Source organism: Gopherus evgoodei, chromosome 2 (genome assembly GCF_007399415.2).
Source record: "Gopherus evgoodei ecotype Sinaloan lineage chromosome 2, rGopEvg1_v1.p, whole genome shotgun sequence".
NCBI lineage: Eukaryota > Metazoa > Chordata > Testudines > Testudinidae > Gopherus > Gopherus evgoodei.
The window spans coordinates 46,765,427-46,788,519 of NC_044323.1; the positions used below are offsets into that span (position 1 = coordinate 46,765,427).

Sequence of the window (23,093 nt, forward strand, 5' to 3'; positions counted from 1 at the left end):
AGCCTTTATAATAGATGGAAAAAGATTTTAATAGATGACTGAGCTACTGAAGAAACTGTACCCACAGTAGATAGTTTAAGTCAGTAGATCTGTTGTCTAAAAATGGACGCTTTCAAATTTAATTTTTCAGCTGAAATTTATTATACAGTTTTTTCTTTTTAAGACCACTTGTTCTCTCATTATGTAAGAATCTGTGTATGTTTGTTTTTCTCCATTATCAACAGATGTGCTGAACTACTTGGTCAGGTTATTAACAAATCATGATATTACTTCAGTGTGGGATAGAATTACATACCCTCAATTAGTTATATTTCTTTCTGTAAAACACTTGACTGCCCTTCTCCAAGGTTTGAGATATATTTGCATGAGCTTGAGGAATTAGTTGGTAAAATCAAAAGCAGAGAAATACAGCAGAAGCAAAGTGCAATTTAAACACATTTCTGAAAGGCACTGCAGTCTGGGCTGTATAGGAGGCTTTGATTTTAATTCTGAAAACATTTGTCATGCCTTGAAAGGAGGGGAAAAAAACACACTGATGTTTTTCAATACACCATACAGCCTTTCCTTCAAGGAAAACAACAAGATAATTTTTTTCCACTGGACATATCAGAAATGCACATCTAAGCGATAAAATAGAAAAGGGACAATTTGAAGAGAATAATGAATAATAACTGGCCAAAGAATAATACAATTTTGAAAATGAAGCGGGGGGAGGCAGGGAATGATTCTCTCAAAATCAAGTAGATTGAAATTCTGTGCTGCAACCTGAAGGCAGACTATGGTGGCTTTAAGCCACTTGTGTGTCCACCCAGTCCTGGGCTCCTTCAAGGGCTGGAGAGGCTCCAGGAGTATACAGCTTTGAGGTCTAAGTTATGGCAGTCTCTCTGGGTTGCCCTATGGGCTGCAGTGGTGCATGGAATTGCTGCGGCTTTGCATGCTGGAGCCCTGCTCCTGATACATCCACTAAACTAGGGGATCCTCTCCTCAGAAGACAGTCTTATAGCTGACTTCTGGAATTGCTGCACCAGGGCAATCTTCTGATAAGGCATTTAGAGCCCCTTTATGCTGTTCCAGGCCTTCTTTTGAGGTTTAATGGGTTGGAGTGAGGGGCAAAGGTCTCTTTTCGTATCAAGTTTTCTTCATAGAACCAAACTGGAAAAAAAATCATTTCATTCATGTTGAATTCATCTCAGTTATTCTAATCATAAGACATAAAAACCCCATATCTTGTATAAAACCCAGTCATATCAAATGACAACTTCAGTCTAGCTGTCAGTCAGCGGCACATACGAGTTGCCACACTGCACTAGACCAGTATCCATCTGTCCGCAGTAAAGCCGCAGCAGAGGAAATTTCAAGAAATCCTGCAGTGGAAATTAGTCTCTGATCCTGCAAATCCTTAAGCATTTGTGTAACTTTACTTATACAACAAGTCCCACTGAAGCCAATGGAACTTTTTACACAAGTGAATCTACACAGGTTTGCAGAACTGGGGCCTAATAGAATAGAATAAGCTGCTCATAAAAGGATGTTTTCCCCTAAAGCCCAGCAATTAGAGATTTGCTTTTGCCCTGACACACAAGGGCTTATATCCCTTAATGACTGGTTTACCCTATCTTACAGCTATGGATGTTCTCATTATGGACCTGAATACTATGCCCACTGAAGTCAACAGGAGCCTTTCTTCTGACTTCAATACACTTTAGATCAGACCTTGAACATCTAAATGTCAAATCATTTTTTGAATCTCACAGAGCTCAGTAATATCCTGTGAGCACAACAACATTTTGTCGTGATAAGTTCCATAGTCTACATATCCATTGTGTATAAAAATACCTTCTTTAATCCAATATAGATGTCATAAATTTGTCAGGTTTCAGTTTCATCAAATTTCTCTTTGTTCTTGTATTATGAGAAAAACATATCTGATTTACCTTCTCCATACCATTCATTATTTTGTATATTTTTATCATGTCCTCTTTTAGTTGTCTCCTCTCTACACTAAACAGTCCCAATATGTTTAACTTTTTCTCACAGGAAAATCTCACAATGCCTGTAATCATTTTGTCATCCTTCTCTGGCTTACTTTTATTTCCACGGTATCCTTTCTGAGATAAGACTGACCAGAACTGAACACAGTATTCCTAGTTACGGTGCTTCTGGAATTATATCATGACTGCATTTTATGTCCAATATTATTTTCCATTCCCTTGCTTATACATCCCAAAATTATGTTTGCTCTTTTGACCACTGCTCCACAGGACAGCTCTAGATGTTTTGTGGCCCAGGATGGAAAATGTGCCCATCCTATCTCCAAAAGCACACAGACAAACACAAAAATCAAACCAAATAAAAAAACCACAATTCCCCGCTTTGACCATGATTTGATGCCCCGAGGATGGCTGCCACATTACTCATCCCTAGGGCTGGCCCAGCCACTCTGGCTTCAGCAAAGGTTTCATTGAACTGTACACAATAATGCCCATGACTGGATGGTTACATTTAACTTAGAATACAGAATATTTAGAACATTTGTGTTAATTTAGAACCCGGAAAGGTGTCAGTCAATAAAGAAATTATGAAAAAAGGAAATTGCTGGTTGAAGAAACTAGAAGGACATCTATATTGAAGAGATTGCTATTCATATTCTCTTTCTTTAAAGTATCTGTGTGGGTTTAATACTTGTGAAAGGTGCTGGACTGACAGCCCTAAAGACTGCTGTTCCCAAAGCATGAACAGCAGTAATTCAAGCTTCACCACATTGCCAATTCGGTGTGCCTCAATGGTGTCAGGAAGGAATGATCTCTAAGGGTGAGAGGATTGTTCATTCTCCATGATCATTTGTAGGGCTATTCTCCCTAAAACTGATACATTGGTATGATTTTGCAAATGCAGACAGTAGACTATGCATAATAATATTAGTACACAGAAGAAAATGTTCCTTTACAGTTATACCCAAAATATGTCAATGTGCAATTACAGGTGCCCCCCCGCCCTTTTTTTTTTTTTACCTTTTTTTCTATATGGCGGATCTCTGTTCATTCTCTCATAGCATTTGAACTGTGAATCTATTATCTTCTGTCGTACTGGTGAATGTTCAGTTACTACAGGCTCTAATGTAGGATCAGTATAATTGACAGTAGAAGTAAGACTTGGAGCCATTCTCTGCAGAAAGGAAAATCTGTTAATGTAAATGAGTAAAACCAGGAGGAGAAAATCAAAAACATGAGGTTCAGAAATCTCTATTATCTTTACTTCAAAGGCCTTTTATCTGCACATATGCTTGGTATTTTTTATGGAACTTTTATCTTTGGCAAAACAAATTGCAAATATAGTAGTTTTTTTCCACTATAAACTCAGCATTTTCACCACATTCTTTCCCTTAGACTAGGTAACAAAGAATCATTAGAGACCTTGTAAAGGCTGAGAAATGTTTCATTTGTTTTATTGGCCTACAGGTACTTTTTAAAATCTGCTCTGCCACAAGTTGCTGCTCCCAGCTATCTTCTCTAGATAACATAGGTTTTGCCACTGTACCCAGCATTGTGTATCTTATTGCCACATCTTATAAATCAACTGAATGTTTCATATTCTGAGTGATCAAGCTGATGTCACCCTGGAAATCCACTGAAGTGTTGATGCAAATAGAGGCATAGGCCAAAGATTTCAAACCCAAGAGCCTAAGTTTAGGTCTTTCAATCCTTAGTTGGACACATAAGTAAAACATACGTGATTTTCAAAAGTGCTGAGTGCCTGTAGCCCCTTTTGATAACAATGGGCTATATTGTGGCATTTATTCCACAGCCCTGTGTAAGAACAGGGCAGACTCGCACTACTCTACTAGAATCATGGAAAGAGTGTCTTAGCCAGGCAAAATCTCTTCTGTAATGGGTCAGTGCTCATGGGAGTGCACACCTTGTTCCATCCATTAAGATCAGATTGATCCCTCTATTGTACCAGACCAGCTCTGTGGGCCAGTCTAAAGTGAGATAGCATGGAGCTTTTGTTCCTCTTCACCCTACTCCACCCGTTTTGTAATGTACTCCCAATGGGAGGTGAATGGAACGAGCAGTTCCTATGCATCCTTTCTTGTTTGACTTCTTACCTCTCCACAATAGGCATCACACTCTGGCCCATAGGGATTTGTGGGTGCTCAGCACCCGTGAACGTCAGGCCACATGTATTTAGGTGCATACATTTTATTTTGGAATGTAACTTCAGGCACCCAGGTTTGAAAATGTAGGGCCCAACCTTTAGTATTCCAAGCCTAGATTTCCTTAGAGACTAGGCATGCAAACCTGTTGGCTTTAATACAAGATTCCTTTTGGCTGCATTGTGTTTCTCAAAACCAAAATGTGTGTTTGGCTTTCCCACAAAGGATTCCAGGAGTATGTTTCAGATGATATCTACTCCATTTATAGGTGACTCACTGCAAGCCTGAGGGGTTTATAGCAGCATTTGATGATTTAAAAGGGCATTTACAGTTGTACAAATAGAAAACATGACAATTTTCAATCCTATTTTAATACCGCCCTATTCCTCCAAAATAATACTTGTTCCTTATTGCTCAAGTAATACCACAAACTATTGCATTCAAAAGTTGTTTCATTTAACACTATTAGATCACTTTTATATAGTCTATAACATGGAGAGTGTGTTTGAATTACAGAAAGCAAAGCATGAATTTTATCAGTTCTTCTGTTTCAAGTTATTTCACTTTAGCCCTTTAACACCCCCATATCTAACTGAATTTACAATCTCATTTGCTACCAACATTTTAATTTTCACTAGCAAACAACCACCATTTGCAGTGTAAAGAAGATGAAGAATCCATTTTACTTCATTATATTGAGATAATTGTTTGAGATAAAACAGATGGAAATAGGAAGGGAGATATATTCTTGATAGGTTCTACTCTATTCTTCTAAATTTAGGGGGGAGGGATAGCTCAGTGGTTTGAGGATTAGCCTGCTAAACCCAGGATTGTGAGTTCAGTCCTTCAGGGGGCCACTTAGGGATCTCAGGCAAAAATCAGTACTTGGTCCTGCTAGTAAAGGCAGGGGGCTGGACTCAATAACCTTTTAACATCCATTCCAGTTCAAGAATATAGGTATATCTCCTATTATTAAGTACTTATACTACACCCTTCACTCAGTGAGTGAGATATGTCTGGATGGTTCTGTTTGGATACTTGGATAAAAATGAATTAAAGTGTATAGAAAGCCTAGAACCAAGAATATGTAAACGTACCCCAGATCAGTGAAAAGGGAGTGGGACTCACAAAAGACCTTCCAAAGCTACATCAGCAACAATGAAATGTCAAGAAGGAATTAACAAAACATTCAGTGAGTAAGGAAGGCTATAGAGGGAAGGGATGAAATAGTGGATGGACTGGGCCTCCATATAGATGGCCTCTGCTTCTGGTGGCTTTCCTGGAATGCATGGGGATTTTGAAAGATTTGCAGGTAGAGCCATATGATTGTTCTGGGCATAGAGTTTCCTTTCCCCTAAATAGGTTTTCCTTGGAGAAGGGATGATCTGACCCCCTTTTTGACCAAACACAATTAAAACCATTTCAAAGATTAGTGACGCCAGAAGAGATTGAAAAGTTTGTGATCCTGAATTATACATTTTTTCTACTAGATTTTTCCTTACAACTTAGAGAACAATTCAAATATGAGATAAAAGGGAAAAATATAAATCTATATGTTAGAACAGTAAGCACATGTTAAGTATTACAAAATCTTGCCATCTTTTCTAACCTTTTCAAGATGATCTATCTATCTAAAAATAAAAGAGAACTGCATTCACAGAGGCTACATAGGACAAAAACATAGTGTACCTTGAAACTAAAAGCAAGAAATGCCAGCAGAAAGGAAATGTACTAAAGGTATCTTGTAGTAGGTGAGAACATGATTTACTATTGTAAAGCCATTTTTAAAGGGGATGATAGTCTTTTTGTGAGTAGGTATTTCTGAGAGAGAAGACATCTTATTCTTGAAGGGCAATTTTACAAATTGCCACACACAAAGGGACTGGGCCTGTTCCCAAAGAAGTTAATGGAAAAACTTTCATTGGGTATATAGTTAAAGGAGAACACCTTACTCAGTGGTTGTCGGTCTTGTGTGTGTGTTTGGTGGCAGGGTGTGTATGCAAAAGGAGTAAGAACTCACACTCTGCTTTGTTAATTTTGTATTTAGCACACTGCATTTTATCTGTATCTAAATCATCTATACACTATTGTTTAAATTAAGCTATAACATAACAAATGAGACTGTATTCTCTAGTCATAAGAACATGTAAAAGGAGACATCGTGGCCCCATTAAAGTCAATGCCAAAATTCTCACTGACTTCAGTGGGCACTTGATTTCATCCAGATAAATTAAAAACACAGAGGTGACTTTTTCATGATTGTCTTATAAATAGAAACTGCCTCATGGCATATAGTAAATCTTACCTGTATTTGGATAAAAAACAGAACATTAATGTTTTGATACAATTGGCCCAGATTGTCAAAGGTATTTATGCTCCTAACTTCTATTTGATTTCAATGGAAGTTGGAAGTATAATTACCTTTGAGGACCTGGCCAACAGTCATAGACATAAGCTCAGTTTTGTTCTTTTAGTGCACAATAAGCATTTGCACACATCAGGTAGTTTATTCACAATTTATTTGTGCATGAATACTTTTGAAAATCTGACCAATGCTTTGTAAGTAAGAACAGTATTTTCTCTCTCTCTCTCTGTCTCTTAAAATCAGGTAAAAAATCTGAGGATGAATGTGAAATACAAATTTTTGGAGCTTTAGTCTTTTCTATTGTATATAGGAGTGTAGCAAGGGGCATGGCCTCCCTCTGGGCCTGACAGGGAGGAACCAAGGCCCACCCCCTGGTGGGTAGAGCCAGGCCAGCCATGCCTGCCCTTCCAGAAACAGAGAAGCGAGACAGGAAGTACAAAAGGCAGGCCCTGCAGCTCAGTTGGCCAGAGCCGGTAAAGGAAAGAGATACTTCTCACCACTGCTGGGGCTTGTGCCCAATGGGGACCTCTACAGCACAGAGGACTTGAAGGGACTGCCAGAGCTCCCAGCTGAGAGGGGCGCCGAGGAGCTGTTGGGACTGCCACTAGCTGTGTACCCTGAGGAGCCGGAGGATACACACAAAGTGAAGGTACCCTGTGAGGGAGTAATAGGAAGTAGTCCAGGAACACCAGACTATAGTCTGGTTGTAGTGCCAGAGTGCTGGTTGGCATGTTGTAGTGGGATCCCCGTTGACCTAGTGACGGAGCACTCCACCACTGTTAGGGCCCTGGGATGGGACCCTGTGGAGTAGGATGTGCCTGGGTCCCTCTACCCCCTGCTGGCAAACTGCACCCCAGGATGACTGCCTTCCCTCCTTTGGCCAGGAGGACTGTGTTTGTCTGCCATCTGCCTGAATTAGGCCATCAGGCAAGAAACAGTTTGGTGCTCCGCCCTGCCTGAGGTCCCAAGCCCCCAAGACTGTGCACTTCTCTTCCCTGCCTGAGGGCCAGCCTGCTGGACTATTTGCTGCTCTGCCCTACCTGAGGGTCAGGGGCCTATAATCTTTGCTGCCTGGATCTGCCTAGAGGGCTGGGGTCTCAGAGGCTGCTAATTCCCTGTTAAGCCAACTTTTCCAGAGATGCAGAAGCAAGGAGGCGTGGCCTCCCTCCAGGCCTGACGGAAAGGGACAGACACAGGCCTCTACAAGGAGCTTATACTGCACCCACCGCTCTGGTATTAAATGGCTCGATCCAAAAACCACTGAAGTCAATGGTGGTCTTTCCAGTGACTTCAGTGGGTTTAGGAACAGACTACATGCTAGAGCTTAATTAATCAAAATATTAACATATTTAATAATTTATTTTACATCTAGAATGAGGTGACATATTATCGTTGCATCCTCAATTCTTGCTTTATGAGGTTACTTAATTAAGTATGATAGACTGCAAAAAAAGGGGTTATGTATCTTTTCTCCTTATTTGCATACAAAGAAGCTTTAAAGTCCCTTGGGGCAAGTAGGGGAAATGACTTATTCATAACATCCTACAGTCCACTCTTCCACACTATAGGATCAGATACACATATAAGCTCCACATACAAGTCACATAGGCTCACGTCCAACTCCGATTAACTTCAGTGGGCACTGGATTAGGCTATTAGTTCCTTAGAAAAATTATCAAGAAATTTGGTTAGAAATCTAAATTTGGAAATTTACATTTGGAATGTTGTAATTGGGTACTTTTGGAATTAACAGATGTTAAAAAAAAGCATCTTAAGGTTATGCCATAAAAGGTATTTAACAAGACTAAGTAATCTCATCGATTAATATCTGCTATAGTATGTGGAACTGTATTTTCCACGAGTTCATTGCTATGTATTGGAAAAATTTCCCAGCCATCAATTATTTTAGATGGAAGTACAAATAATGTCAATATGTACAGTAAAGTAGAAGACTTTGTGCATTATAAATTATTCTTTATTAAAGAGAAATAAATAATTCACAACTTCATAATCAGGACATTTGACATATGGCATAAGTGATCAGTATTATTTCTTCTGAAGAAAACTGCTTAAGTGATGTCCTGTGCAGCAGTTTAGCAGCCGTACATATGATGTCACTCCTAAAAGTCCAAGTAAATGACGTCATACATACGACCACCAAGCCACCACTCAAATGACAGTTATAAGATGAATTATCATTATGAGTAGAGTGCTGGGAATACTGATGATCTCTTTATACCTAGAATTGGTAAGGCAGTCCAGATGAAAGCAATTTGCATGTATTATTTGTCCCACTCTACTATGAATTCTTAAACACAGGCAAATCCGTCTGTCTTATCGATGCAAGATTTTCTTCATTTGTACAACACAGACTTCAGATAAAGGAAACATAAAATATAGTTGTTTCAGAAACTGCTTCATGTGATGAACAAGTTTTCAAAAGGGCCCTACTCCATCATTAGTAATGATAAAAACATAAAAAGTACTGTATAAATTATTGACTCTAAGTGACATTTAGGACCAAATGGTATATATTGGATCACTTTCTTTCCTTCCATCTGTCTTTTTTCTAAACTAAGTATAGTAAATTGGCAACCTCTAATTTTGAGCCCAGAAAAATATCTTATGAATTCTGGCCAAGTCAATAATTTATTATTATTGGTTCTGGTGGCTGAAAAATACCCTCCAAATTCTTTTTTAAATTGCTATATCCAGTCACCACTATATGGATCACTAAATTCCTATCCTTCGGTTCAGGCAATCTTTCAGTGGGAACTCAGCACAACTCAACATGGGCTACACAGACCCTCCAGAACCTTGAATCTGGTCCCATGTCTCTTCATGATTATTAATGGCAGAATAGTGATAGCAGCAAAGAATCCTGTGGCACCTTATAGACTAACAGACGTTATGGAGCATGAGCTTTCGTGGATGAATACCCACTTCGTTGGATGCAAGAATAGTGATAGAATCCATTGAGCGTGCTTTAGGAGGGCAATTAATGCACAGTACTCTGTGTTATAGAACATTATAACTATTTTTCACCCTTCTTTTAATATCTGTTTAACATGAGTAAAAGAACTTTGAAATATTTAATGATTGTGAGGAACTATCATACATTGAACATTAAAATTCTTCGAATATTTAGCTAGCATTAAAGCAGGATAGAAGCTAGTTTTTATACTGCGATCCCATGAGGCTTACATCACTAATGTTGGAAGGTCTTTAAATAAGCAAGAGACCACCAGTAGCATAATGGGAAGACACTGTAATTTTAGAGAAAAACAACTTTTCTCTTCATTAATATTGATTATACTACTTTTGAGAGGCAGTCCTGCAAGCCTGGCTCACATGGGGAATCCTCACTTATATGAGTAGTCCAATGGAAGCGATGGGCAAAGGAAGACTATATTTGGCCTTTTGTCATAGGGAGCTGCTTTAGACCAATCAACTTCACAATTACATTAATTATTTTAATTTTTAAATTTGAAAAGCAGAGATTGAGTCAAAACCCTGGAGCATCCTTTAAATTTGAGAATCTACCTTTTTGAATGCAGGTAGACTTTTGTTTAATAGAAAACTGTACCAATTTTGTTTGTACCATAGTTTCAAAATAAGCAAATGCAGAAACACTCTCACCAACTCTAAACTATAAAATATTTATTTGCCTTCAAGGAGGATACTTGTATGAGTAAGACTTGTATGTTTAAGCCCCAGTTGCTTACAGCTGGATGGCAATATATAGCTACAAGGTGGAATACTCACTTTAAAGCAATTTTTTTCAAAGGCAACAGCACAGATAATCAGATCCTGCTGCTTCCGAATAGGTCTTAGGGGAAAAAAGTAAATAGCAAAAAGATTTAAAATGATGATTCACCCTTTATTGCATTTATTATGAGAAGCTTCCACATATAATGTATGAGGCAGCCCAGGAAGATCTATTTTCTTCTGAATAGGTTGGCCAGTGGAATTCTGTCCTATACTTTCCTCAGGAATCTGCAAAATTATACTCTGTGTACAATATGTGCTCAACAGATTCCTCTTTATTTTAAATTAATGATTAAAATCAAGAGTGGATTATTTTACCTTTTTTCAATAAAGTTAATGAATAGTAAAAACTGCTTTGGACTTTAAGAACTATACAGCACCAACAAAAATGGAAAAGCCCTCTCAGCAGAAAATAATTTAGAAAGTTATACATATTTTAAGTGTGAGGCATAGGGCCACCCAAGAAATCTCTGATTGGCTAGAGGTGATGGAGGGCACTGCCTTCCAAAGATCCTGCAGGGTCTGCCTCCTCTATTGTGGGGATGAGATGGCTGCAGGAGATTGGATAACAGACTATGGAATTTCACTGGTGGTGACGAGTGTCATTCTCAAACAAAAACAAGCAGCTGGTTGCCCATGTCTTGAATTTCATTATGGTGGAGGTTGTCACTCCAAAACCAAGAGAGGACATTGGGGTTACCTCTTTCTTCCCTAAGGGTGGGGGGTTGATGCTTGCCAGGATAAAAAGGGTTTGTCCCTCGCATCTGGATTAAGATCTAAAATCCACTCAACTAAATCCAGATGGCCCCCTACCTGACAAGTGTCCTCACGGACAGGATTTGGGGAGCTTAGGCAGGAACCCTAGGGACAATGTCAAGTCTGGATCCCCCATGCAGCCCACCCAATTCCAATGATGATGACATAGACTAATAGACTTTAAGGTCAGAAGGGACCATTATGATCATCTAGTCTGACCTCCTGCACATGCAGGCCACAGAATTTCACCCACCCACTCCTGTAACAAACCCCTAACCTATGTCCGAGTTATTGAAGTCCTCAAATTGTGGTTTAAAGACCTCAAGGTGCAGAGAATCCTCCAGCGAGTGACCCATGCCCCATACTGCAGAGGAAGGAGAAAAACCTCCAGAGCGTCTGCCAACCTTTCCTGGAGGAAAATTCCTTCCTGACACCAAATATGGTGATCAGTTAAACTCTGAGCATGTGGGCAAGACTCACCAGCCAGCAGTCAGGAAAGAATTCTCTGTAGTAACTCAGATCCCACCCCATCTAACATCACATCACAGACCACTGGGTATATTTACCTGCTAATAATCAAAGATCAGTTGCCAAATTAATTGCTAAAATTAGGCTACCCCATCATACCATCCCCTCCATAAACTTATCAAGCTTAGTCTTGAAGCCAGATATGTCTTTTGCCCCCACTACTCCCCTTGGAAGGCTGTTCCAGAACTTCACTCCCCTAATAGTTAGAAACCTTCCTCTAATTTCAGATCTAAACTTCCTAGTGTCCAGATTATGTCCATTTGTTCTTGTGTCCACATTGGTACTAAGCTTAAATAATTCCTCTCCCTCCCTGACATTTATTCCTCTGATATATTTATAAAGAGCAATCATATCTCCCCTCAGCCTTCTTTTGGCGAGGCTAAACAAGCCAAGCTCTTTGAGTCTCCTTTCATATGACAGGTTTTCCATTCCTCAGATCATCCTAGTAGCCCTTCTCTGTATCTGTTCCAGTTTCAATTCATCCTTCTAAAACATGGGAGACCAGAACCGCACACAGTTTTCCAGATGAGGTCTCACCAGTGCCTTGTATAATGGTACTAAAACTTCCTTATCTTTACTGGAAATACCACGCCTGATGCATCCTAAAACCGCATTAGCTTTTTTAACGGTCATATCACATTGGCGGCTCATAGTCATTCTGTGATCAACCAATACTCTGAGGTCCTTCTCCTCCTCTGTTACTTCCAACTGATGCATCCTCAATTTATAACCAAAATTCTTGTTATTAATCCCTAAATGCATGACCTTGCACTTTTCACTATTAAATTTCATCCTATTACTATTACTCTAGGTCATCCAGATCATCCTGTATGATATCCCGGTCCTTCTCTGTGTTAGCAATACCTCCAGCTTTGTGTCATCCACAAACTTTATTAGCACATTCCCACTTTTTGTGCCTAGCTCAGTAATAAAAAGATTAAATAAGATTGGTCCCAAAACCGATCCCTGAGGAACTCCACTAGTAACCTCCTTCCAACCTGACAGTTCACCTTTCAGTATGACCCGTTGTAGTGTCCCCTTTAACCAGTTCCTTATCCACCTTTCAATTTTCATATTGATCCCCATCTTTTCCAATTTAACTAATAATTCCCCATATCCTGTGGTGACCCACTGACTGCCTTGGTTTATGGGGAATTATCAGACCAGCTTCATGGCTTTCCAGGAGGGGCTAGAATTTGCATTTCACATGTACTTTCCCCGAAGCAACAGAAAGTCAGGGTCCTGCTTAGCCAGCTGTGGGGAGCTGCGTAGAGGACGTAAGGACAGGACATAGCTGGATGACCAGAAATACACAGTTGAAAATATTTTTAGGCAGCTAGGGGATGTGTTTGGGCTTCTGACTTCCCTCTCCCCCATGAACAGATGAAGGAGTTTTATTCTCAAACTCAGAAACACACAAAATGCTAAGTGAGTTTGTCTTGAACAAACCAACCAGTCCATCAAAGGGATGAATCCCTACCTGGCCCAGATCCTGGAACAGCAGTTGACTGGGCGATTGGCAGAAGAGGCCTAAAACCCCCTTGTTCTGCAGTCACTGTACAGCTTGTTGGCCCAATGCCCAGACATAGGCTTTAGAAATTTTAGGGAGATAGTTGCTCAGGTGGTTGACTCACAAAACCCTGATGGAGGGCAGGGCTTGATTGCCACCAGACATAAATAAATTGTATTGAAAATTGTGAAGGCTGTAGTAATGAAAGAGTACCAAATGAAGGGTATCCTCATTGAAATGGCAAATGTCTCACTAACAGAATTGCAGAAATTTCTCACCATTATATAATTTTTCCATAATATGTCAGTATACACAATTATATAAAATTACAGTCTGCTTTTGATTCTGTCACACTGCTTTACCCATGATGAATTTGTTTTCCTTGTTTTTAAAATGAAAAATATTTCAAGAGTACATGAACTTTTCAGAATTTGACACAGTTCAGACCTTCCATGTACAATGTAGTCACCGAGGTATAACGGCTATGTGAAAGGTTTGGTTTTATTGACCCTTTGTCAAGGATTTTAATAATCAAAAGACATTTGTGTAAAATACAACATTGGTCTCATTGGATCTAAATTCACTGTGTAGCCTTAACCTGGAGCAGAATCATTTGATGATTACTGAACACTTTGCAGCTGAGCCTGCACAGAAATACAGGGAAGGCTCAGGTGAGAAAGCCTACCTCATTGTGCCTCCTTTTAGAGGGCATGGTTAACACTGCAGCCTGTACACACGCTGCTGGCATCAGTTTGCAAGTCACTCCAAAAAGGGGGTGAGGGATGGACTCTTCCTCCTTTCTAATTGGCCAACAAAGCTGGCCAGCCACAGATGGGAACACACAATCCTGTTTCAAACCCTCAAAGGAAGCAAGGGGAAGAGGGGCTTCTGAGGGACATGACACCATAGATGGATCAGGGAAGAAGAGGTTCTTTGAAAACTGTCATCAGGCCATGTCCCTGAGCAATGTCTCTAAACTGTGCTGAACACATGGTCTGGTCCTACCTGCACAATTCATGGCTGCAATGCAAAGGAGCTGATGGAGAATCTCATAAGTGCTCCTCAGTCATCTGTTAGAGAAGAGAAGGGAGTGGCATAGAGATGGGGGGGTGGAAGAAGAGTGATGAGATTAGGAAAAAACGATTAAAAGGACTAGAAAGGGGGAAATTGAAAGAGAAGATGGGGAGGGGCAGCTAAAATCAATTTTTAAAAATTGCTTATTGGAGAGGGTGGGCATATAAACCTTCTTCAGGGACAAGGAGGTCCATGCCTAGCTATGAGGAGTTGGTTAGGGTGAGAAGACGGGGAGTGGATCAGTAGTGGAGGCAGCCATGTAGGCAGATGGACGGTTAGTTCCTGTAGCAGTATTCATCCAGAATGCAGGCTGATCTTACATTGATTGAATCACTGTTCAGCATCCTCGTACTCTGATTGCCTAAATTAATTCTGGTTCAGGACAATTATTTATAATTTGAGTCTCAAGTGAAGTCCAGAGAAGGAGTTTAATCAGTGTCACAGGTACTTTATAGCATAGACATCAACACTATTCATACTGCATATTTAGAATGCATAGTCAAGTGCACCATATTATAATTAAATGTAAATAAATATGTTATGGAAACAGATCAGGATGTTCAAAAGTTGAAGTTTCTGAAGTAACATTAACTCAGTCACATTTCATATACTTTAATGGGACAAGATGTGATACAATATCATTGAAATAGTTGAAAATATAATTTAAATTGAATAAACTAGCATTTAGACTGAAAATGTTCAGACTCAATTGTCTTTCTAAATGCAGGTTAACTAAGGTGAAGTAGCTTTTAAAAGTTAAAATACACATTATATAGTGTCTACATTTATAACAACTGACCCTGATGTTATTGTACAGTTCCAAAACTATGAGTTTTCTGTCTCCTAGGTATTTCACAGATAGTAAAATGTGGAAATGAAAAGGCATATGTACTACCCTATCCTCACTCTTTCCTCTCTATATCATCAAGAAACACTGATCTTTGGGCATGCCATATTTCTGAGAGATTTCTTCTGTCAGTAGCTTATTATTCTTGTTTAAAGTTTTTATCAAGTGGACACCCATTCCTTGTTCTCTGTGTACAACAGTAATAGTGTAGACTTGTATTAGATTTCAGAACATTTCTACTGGTTTTCTTTTGTCAGGGGTCAGAAGCAGTTCATTTTTCTTTTACTTACGATTAGAAGCATAATCAGTAAGAAGCAACTGTGAGTTGTTTTTTCCATTGTGGATTCTTTCTTCGGTGATACGTTTCTGCTGACCCTTCTGGGAATTGAACAAGAACAATGAACATATTAGACCTTATTTATCCATGGCCAGTTGTGAAAACTTTCCTGCCCATTTGGTATCCCATTAAAAGTTTTGCATGTATGTCCGTGTATGTTTATGACTGCACTGAATATGCTGAGGAGGATTGTTTGTTTTCATGTCTGTCTCTCTGAAGATTTCATTTCCATCTGGAGAGAATTTCATTTTCATCCTTTGCACTTTTAAAACTTAGTTTTTATAAAAACTATGTGACTAAAAGCACATTGCAGTTTGGAGAGAAAAGCTGAGCCAATGTCAGAACATCCCATTTTGACATTTTTGGAATGAAACATTTCAATTTTTTGTTTTGAAATTATTTTTATTTTAGAATTTTAAGATTTGTTATACTATTATAATAGAAGACAAAAATGTCAAAATGAGCATTGTTTTGATTATGTCAAAATGAAATGTTTTGATTGGAAACAAAATTTCCCCCGAACTTTTCTTTGTGGAGAATTTTGAAATGTTCCGGTTTCATTTATTTTCAAAACAAAATCAAATTTTGAAATCTCATAATCCTTCATGAACATCATTGATTCCAAGACCTCATGCAGAATGCAACTTTCATGCCTGCTTTTGCAACTAACTTTTTACTGCTCTTGACTTATGTCCCAGGTTGAATGTACAGTACATTCCATACTACTAAATATATTGGGGACATTAGTGCGTCAATGAAATGTTAGAAAGGACCAACAGCAAAGAGGTTAAGGAAGGCAATGAAAGCCAAGGGAGGATATTTGAACTAAGTGTGTTCCTCCTTCCAGCTGTCAGAATCTTTCTGTACCACATTAACAGAACATTTGTTTTAATCAGAGTTGAATGTAACATCACTCGTTACACTGTGTGCTCTTTGATTAATGTACACGCATTCTTTGATTCCCACACATTGTGTCTTGTTGAATAGTACCAAACAATGTTTTAATGGTGTGTTTTAAATGCCCGCAGTATTGACAGGATTACATATTGAAAGAAAAAAATCATACAATATTTATTTGCAGCTAAATCCTCAAATCCATGCTCTGTTTCTACTCTGTTTTTACTCAGGGAAATGCCTATCGGTCCTTTGTTTGTAAACATATCCTCTTATAAGTTGTTATTAGACGCAAATAAATACTGTGGGGAAAGGAAAGTTGTTATACTTTCCACTTGTCTCTAATTCTTATATAATCATACGAAGTGTGAAAATCATTAGATTGAATTATAAACTAAATACACAGACACATTTTTAAAGTAAATTTTTTCCCATTTGGCAATGGAATAACCAATGTTGCAGATGAATCTGCTGTTGTTTCATCCTAATCCTGATGAAGGAACACTGAGATGAAATAGTAGCATTTTTGTTCCCAGAGGATACTTCTAATTTATACACAAAACTCACTAACAAGAAATGCAATGCTGCTTATAGTTTAATGTAAAAATGTGCAGACAAAGATGCTATAACACTGACATGAAAGGCTTACAACATCTGTTAACACACCAATACTGAAATAAAATGAAGATAAGTGGAAAAGTAGTAATTTGGAGCTGCTATCCAATTTTTATACACAGTTTTAAAACTGACTTTGTAATGCTATGAAGAATATTGACATTAAACAGAATTAAGGAAATATAGGACAGATGATTAAACAAGCCTCTCTCCAGAGCCTGTTACAGATTAATTAATGGATCTGGAGAAATACATCACAGTTGTAGTTCTTGCTTCCGGTGTTCTCTCTGCCACCAATAATTTTGATACTATTATTTTAAAGGCTTAGATTGAATGTGACAGTTTCAATTAGGACAAAACCAGCGCATTGCTAAACCTATCATTAAACATTTATTACAATCCCTGAATAGGAAGCTGATTATTACTGTCCATTTTGAAATTATGAAAGCACCAAAATGATGCTTTAATTAAAAACACTATGGAAGTATGCTTGACTAACATTTAGATTTAAAGATTTTATGTACATGGTAACTAAGCAGGAAATGTTCCAAATCAATATAAACATTCTCATTTGAATGAGAGTTTGAGGTTATGCTGGAAATACTGGAAAAAAGTTCTTAGCTTTCAAACTGCCATATTTTTCTCCATCCACACTCTATTTGTTGCAAATCTTTTAATGCCTGATCCTAAAAGTGCTAAGTGCTTCCTCCAAAGTACTGCATGTTCTCCGTTCCCATTGACTTCAAAAGGAGCTAAGGATGCACAAGATGTTGCAGTATTGGGTCCTTAGTGCTGACATTTTACTACTCCCCAGTGATTTTCCCTTTACCGATTATACACATTAAGTAGACTTTTATGGGAGCACTGGGCAGCTAATTACACTCCTGAAAAGAAAACAACAGAACTTGGGACTAGGGAGGGATTTACTGTCACTGACATTAGCAATGGTACATTTTCACATACTGCTAAATGTTTTAAAGCATGATTTATTGCCTCTCTCTCATTTTAATCTTATTCTTTTGAGTATCAATAGTAATACTAGTTTAGTACTGAAGTACATAATACAGGGCTATGAACATACAAGGGGTACCATTCCTCTGGGGTCAGAGGACAGCAGCTGGCTGGCTGATTAGTCCCACACACTGCACCAGGCTGATCCTCATAAAAAGAGGAGCAAGAAATGGAGAAAGAGTGAGCTGCAATGCTTGCCAGATGCTGGAGCTACTGATGGGAAGAATGGCTCCCAGAAACAAAATGGACAGAAGGGAGGCCGTGGGAAATCCTATTATCACAAAGGGTACATCTTCACTACCCGCCGTATCGGCGGGTAGCAATCGATTGCTCGAGGATCTATATATCGCGTCTCATCTAAACGCAATATATCGATCCCTGAACGCGCTTATATCGATTCGGTAACTCCACCAACCCGAATGGAATCGACAGGGGGAGCCGCGGACATCGATCCCGCGCCGTGAGGATGGTGAGTAATTCGATCTTAGATACTTCGACTTCAGCTACGTTATTCACGTAGCTGAAGTTGCGTATCTAAAATCGATTTTCCCCCGTAGTGTAGACCAGCCCAAAGGCTCCGAGGTAAGAAACAGGAACTTTTGGGTTGAGGAACTTATGGGGAGAAGGGACAGACTTGTTTTCTTGAGGAGACTTGCAATAATAATAAAAAATCCTTCAACAACTGACCTCGCTGGAAATGACCTTCCCAAGACTCCATGAGAAGGTTTCAGGCAGAATTCCACCAGGGAGGGTGCTGGCTTAGCAAGAGCAAGCCTGGGTCCAGCTGGAAGAGGGGGCTATAAGACAGGTCACATTCCTTTACAAGAACCTAATCCTGTCCAAAGCTCTGATGGGAACCAGAGACCCAGCAGGGTGGCAGGCCTCAGGCTTCAGTCCCCTCTTCCGGGACATGTAGTAATTTTTGTTGCCAGAAGGGGGTTGCAGTACAATGAAGTTTGAGAACCCTGATCAAGAGGTTACTGCTTAGAAGTAAATAGTCAATATTGCGTACTATATTTCCAATTCCGGCATGACTGAAGGAAGGGATACTCAGGCTTGTGAGCTGTGAGATTGAAGTACAGATGCCCCCTGGGTTACACAAACCCAACTTACACAAACCTGCTCTTACGGAAAAAGTTCTGTAAGCTAGAAATGGGGGTTTTTTTGGCATAATGGTTGGGTATACGTTTCCGACTTATGCAAAATTCGAGTTGCGCAAGGTGTTCCAGAATGGAATGGTGCGTAAGTCGGGGAGCATCTGTATTTAATTAGTACCTGCTAGATAGCCACCAGACCATCTTGGAGAAGCTAGCTGTACTGGGGATGTCTCACACATATTAGTTTTAGCAGGATGCTATTGTAAGCATCTGTAAGACATCAAACCCTATTCAACTTCTTCTACTATGCCTAGGCTTTCGTAAAGCCAAAGGGTCTCTTGGGATAATTACATTTTCTGACATCTACAACAATCAAGAGACACTATTGTTTTTGGTTCAGGAGACTTGTTTTAATAAGCTGTTGATGGATGAGTGCTTTTCTGTGTCAATGGACAACATTTCAAAACCACCTTCTGAAACTGCAACTCTAAAAATCTTTGTGGGCATCAGCTGAAGGAGCCATGTTCATATGCGTAAATGTCTATTTGCACGTACAAATACAGGTTTGACTAGCATGAATGTATGCAATAAATGTGAATGTGTGTGGAAGCCCTGGGCAAGGGAAGCCAGTGTATTCTGTGATTCCATGGCTACATAATCATCTACAGAATCCACCTCTTCCACAGAATTCTGTCCAGAATATGTTTTCATTTTATATCAAAAATGTTTCCAGCCATTAGGATTCTAAAGAAAATTTTCCAAGTATAACCAGAATGCAAATAGAGGCTGTAATGTCTGCCTGAATCTGGAGAAAGCTCCAAACAGTATTTCAAAAGGGAAGTGTAAACAGCCCCTTCACCTTGCTAGGATGTTAAGCTTTCATTGTTAACAATAAACCTTTTAAAAATTGTTAGGATAAAATGATGGGCAGTGAAATAGCTTAACAGAGACATCCTCATACCACAATGTGAGTGAAATGAATTACAGATGTAACATCTGACTTAGAAGCCACTGTGAAACATACTGGGACAGCACAGTTACATTGTACTTTGCTAACAAGGTCAAGGACAAATCTTTCATTACCCTCAAGCTCAAGAAAAAGCCACAAAAGATTCTGCATCCTGGGAAGGAGTATGGTTCCACTGTATGAAGGAAGTCCAATGTACCAGGAAGTAGCTCAGGGAGCTTGTGTACACATTCAGTGCCATGGAGAAAAGTCTCCTTGGTGAGCTCTAGAAAACCTTGGGTGGGGAAAGAGATCTGAGGTGCACCTCTGAGAGGCATTCAGCAGAGTCCTTGTCTTTCCTGGAGCTATCTGATCCCTCCCGCATTGCATGGTTCCCCTGCATATGCTGTATTCAGACTGTGGTTTGTAGAATCATTTTCCCTTTGGCTCTCTGGAGCCCATACCTAGCCTCACAGAGCTGGAAGAGACCCTGAAAGGTCATCAAGTCCAGCCCCTACCTTCAGTGGCAGGCAGGACCAACTACTGATTTTTGCCCCAATTCCTTAAGTGGCCCCTCCAAGGATTGAACTCATAACCCTGGGTTTAGGCAGGCCAATGTTCAAACCACTGAGCTATTCCCCCCATCAGTATGGCTCTTTTAATTGACCAAAATAATTCCCTCCCTCAAGAAGCTAGATTTGTTCCCTGACTGCAGAGCAGGGCAGAAAGCCTTTCCAAAACATTAAACTGGCTCCACTGTGTATTTCATGCTGGACCTAATGAAAATGCCACATTAAGGAGTATAAACTCAGATCCTGTGCATAGGCTTCTGGTCAGCAAAGCACTTTAATAAATACTCAGCTTCAGCATATGCTTAAGTCAATCCTTCTTCAGCAGAGCACTTAACCATGTGCTCAACTTTAAGTATACACACATAAGGCAAGCAGTGAAGATAGTCATTGAAACTTTAGCCAACTGAAAGAGCAGCAGTGACATGCTTAGAGGATCCATGTCCAGTGGGGACTGCTGCAAGGTAAAGCCCACTGCAGTTGAGATGGGAAAACTGAGGTGATGGAAACCCCATCAATAAGATAGAAAGGGGACCCTTACACTTATAAGATTTGACCAATAGCAGTTTGATTCCCCCCCTTTCTAATCAGCTTAAGAAATAGATAATAAATGAAACTATGTGATTTAATATTTATATTTAACTGAGCTTAAACTGCAGAAGCAGGAGAGCCACAGTATTCCTCTTCTCTCCAATTCCCATCTCTCCCCACCAAAGCTGTCCAACAGGATATCAAATTCTGAGCAGTAACAGGTAAAGGTTGCTCCCACACTCAGAGCTTGTCATAAGCGACATTTGTAACACACTATATCATATCAGTATAACACATCAAGCAGAAAAGTTATAGAAAATCTCTTAGAAGGTTACTGATGTTTGGAAAGATGTAAATCTATCATATCAACAAGCAAACAAATAAAGAATGCACTATATACTGAAAACTCAATATTTTTCATTTATTATCTCATGTGGCTATCTGAATGGATAGACCATGACCCAAAAGATTTCCCTCAGTCTAAAATAGGCTTCAGAGGAAAAAGGGAGAGTTCCAGCACCACCCTCTGGCCCGCCACTAGCAATCCACTCCATCATCAGCCAGTTTCTTGAACAGAATTGAGATAAATCCTGCAATGTGCTGAGCACTAATAGGAGCTGAAGGAGCTCAGAACCACACAAGATCAAGCTCATTAGCAGAAGACCTGTAGAATACAAGATGTTTCGTCATCCTCACTGAAGAAATCTTGGGATGGTGGTCAGTAGCCGGACAGGTAAAGAAGAATATAGAATAATGTGCAGATAAAGAATAATTGTAAAGATGATATGCTTTTATGCTAATAATAAAGGAGATATGCTTTTCCCAAGGTCGAATACATGGGTGTTCCCCAACAATAAAAACAGAATTAAAAAAACCCCAGTCTTTACTTCTGTGTGTTTTATTGAGCATTCTGCTAAAGAGCATGCATAGTACATGCAAACAAAGTGGAATAAAGATTATAGATGAATTACATAATTAAATGTACAAATACAATACAAATAACTACTGTTGTGTATGCTCAAGGCAAGTAGTTTTTCTGAAGTTAGTGGGCCAGGTTCTGATTCCATTTATATCAGTGTAAATACAGATTATTTCTGTTGAGGTCAATGGAAATACTCCATAGTTACCCAGATATAAATGGGGGGTGAAATCCTAGCCCCATAGAAATCAATAGCAAAACTCCCATTGATTTATTGAAACCAGGATTTCACCCAAAACCAGAATACGGTCCAAAGGGACTTCTCAGTTGGGAAAAGGAAATGGGATTTGGCCCTTTATCTATAAACAGCTCTGTAACCTACAGTATAACTAAAATACAAACACAAGGTGACATGATTGATATGCAAACCCTAATAATATTTTCAGGGGTAGAAAACTTGTTGAAAAAAAATGAGGCAGAGAGACTTTTGATGCAAACTCAGGACCATGACTTCAAATACGACAAAGTTGAGAAATACTGTAGAAGTTACAAATCTCACTGATGTTCTAGTATCAGTTTGTGTAATTTTGTTTGCAAGGGATAGGTTTACATTTAACTAAACAGATCTTAGTATAGGCAAGAGACAATTATTGTTGTGAGCAATAGTTATAATCAGCCATGCTGATCTTTCACTTCTTTTTCTGGAATACATGCTAAAATAATTCCTTGAATGTCTAGTGAAGAAAAAGGACTCAAAGCTGTCACTGACAGTACACAAAAATAAAGAGTTGTGACAGTAAAATGTTTCAGAGTGCTTGTGATTTAAATTGTATTATATTTAACTAAGCACATAGTATTTGAGGATTCATCTAAACAGCAGAAATGTAATCTCATTACTATATTGATTCTGAAACCATATAAACAAAACATATTGCAGAGTTTCAAAGTAGCAGCAGCTAGAGGCCAACACTTATGTGCTACTAGTTACTATTAAAAATATTACAAACTGACTGTCCCAATACAGGAAAACAAAGAGTAAATAGTAAAGAAACAACAAAGACGCAGTCTATACTACATTAAGTCTGTTTCTTTTCTGCACTGATCCTTGCTTTCTAGATTCCAGCACTTATACATAGATCCTGACACAAAAAGAGCTTACATCGATAAATCCAT

General features: G+C 39.1%; 1 protein-coding gene across 2 annotated transcripts in view; it reads right to left on the bottom strand.

The window, feature by feature from the left end:
* The window catches only part of CALCR (calcitonin receptor), a 242,922-nt gene that overhangs the window by 89,774 nt on the left and 130,055 nt on the right, over positions 1-23,093 (bottom strand). For both annotated transcript variants that reach the window (XM_030550577.1, XM_030550575.1), the window contains exons 2-3: positions 15,292-15,379; positions 3,012-3,165 (exon numbers count right to left, since the gene is read on the bottom strand). In XM_030550577.1, the coding sequence (XP_030406437.1) occupies positions 3,012-3,165; positions 15,292-15,379 (242 nt within the window). The remainder of the gene's footprint in view (positions 1-3,011; positions 3,166-15,291; positions 15,380-23,093) is intronic.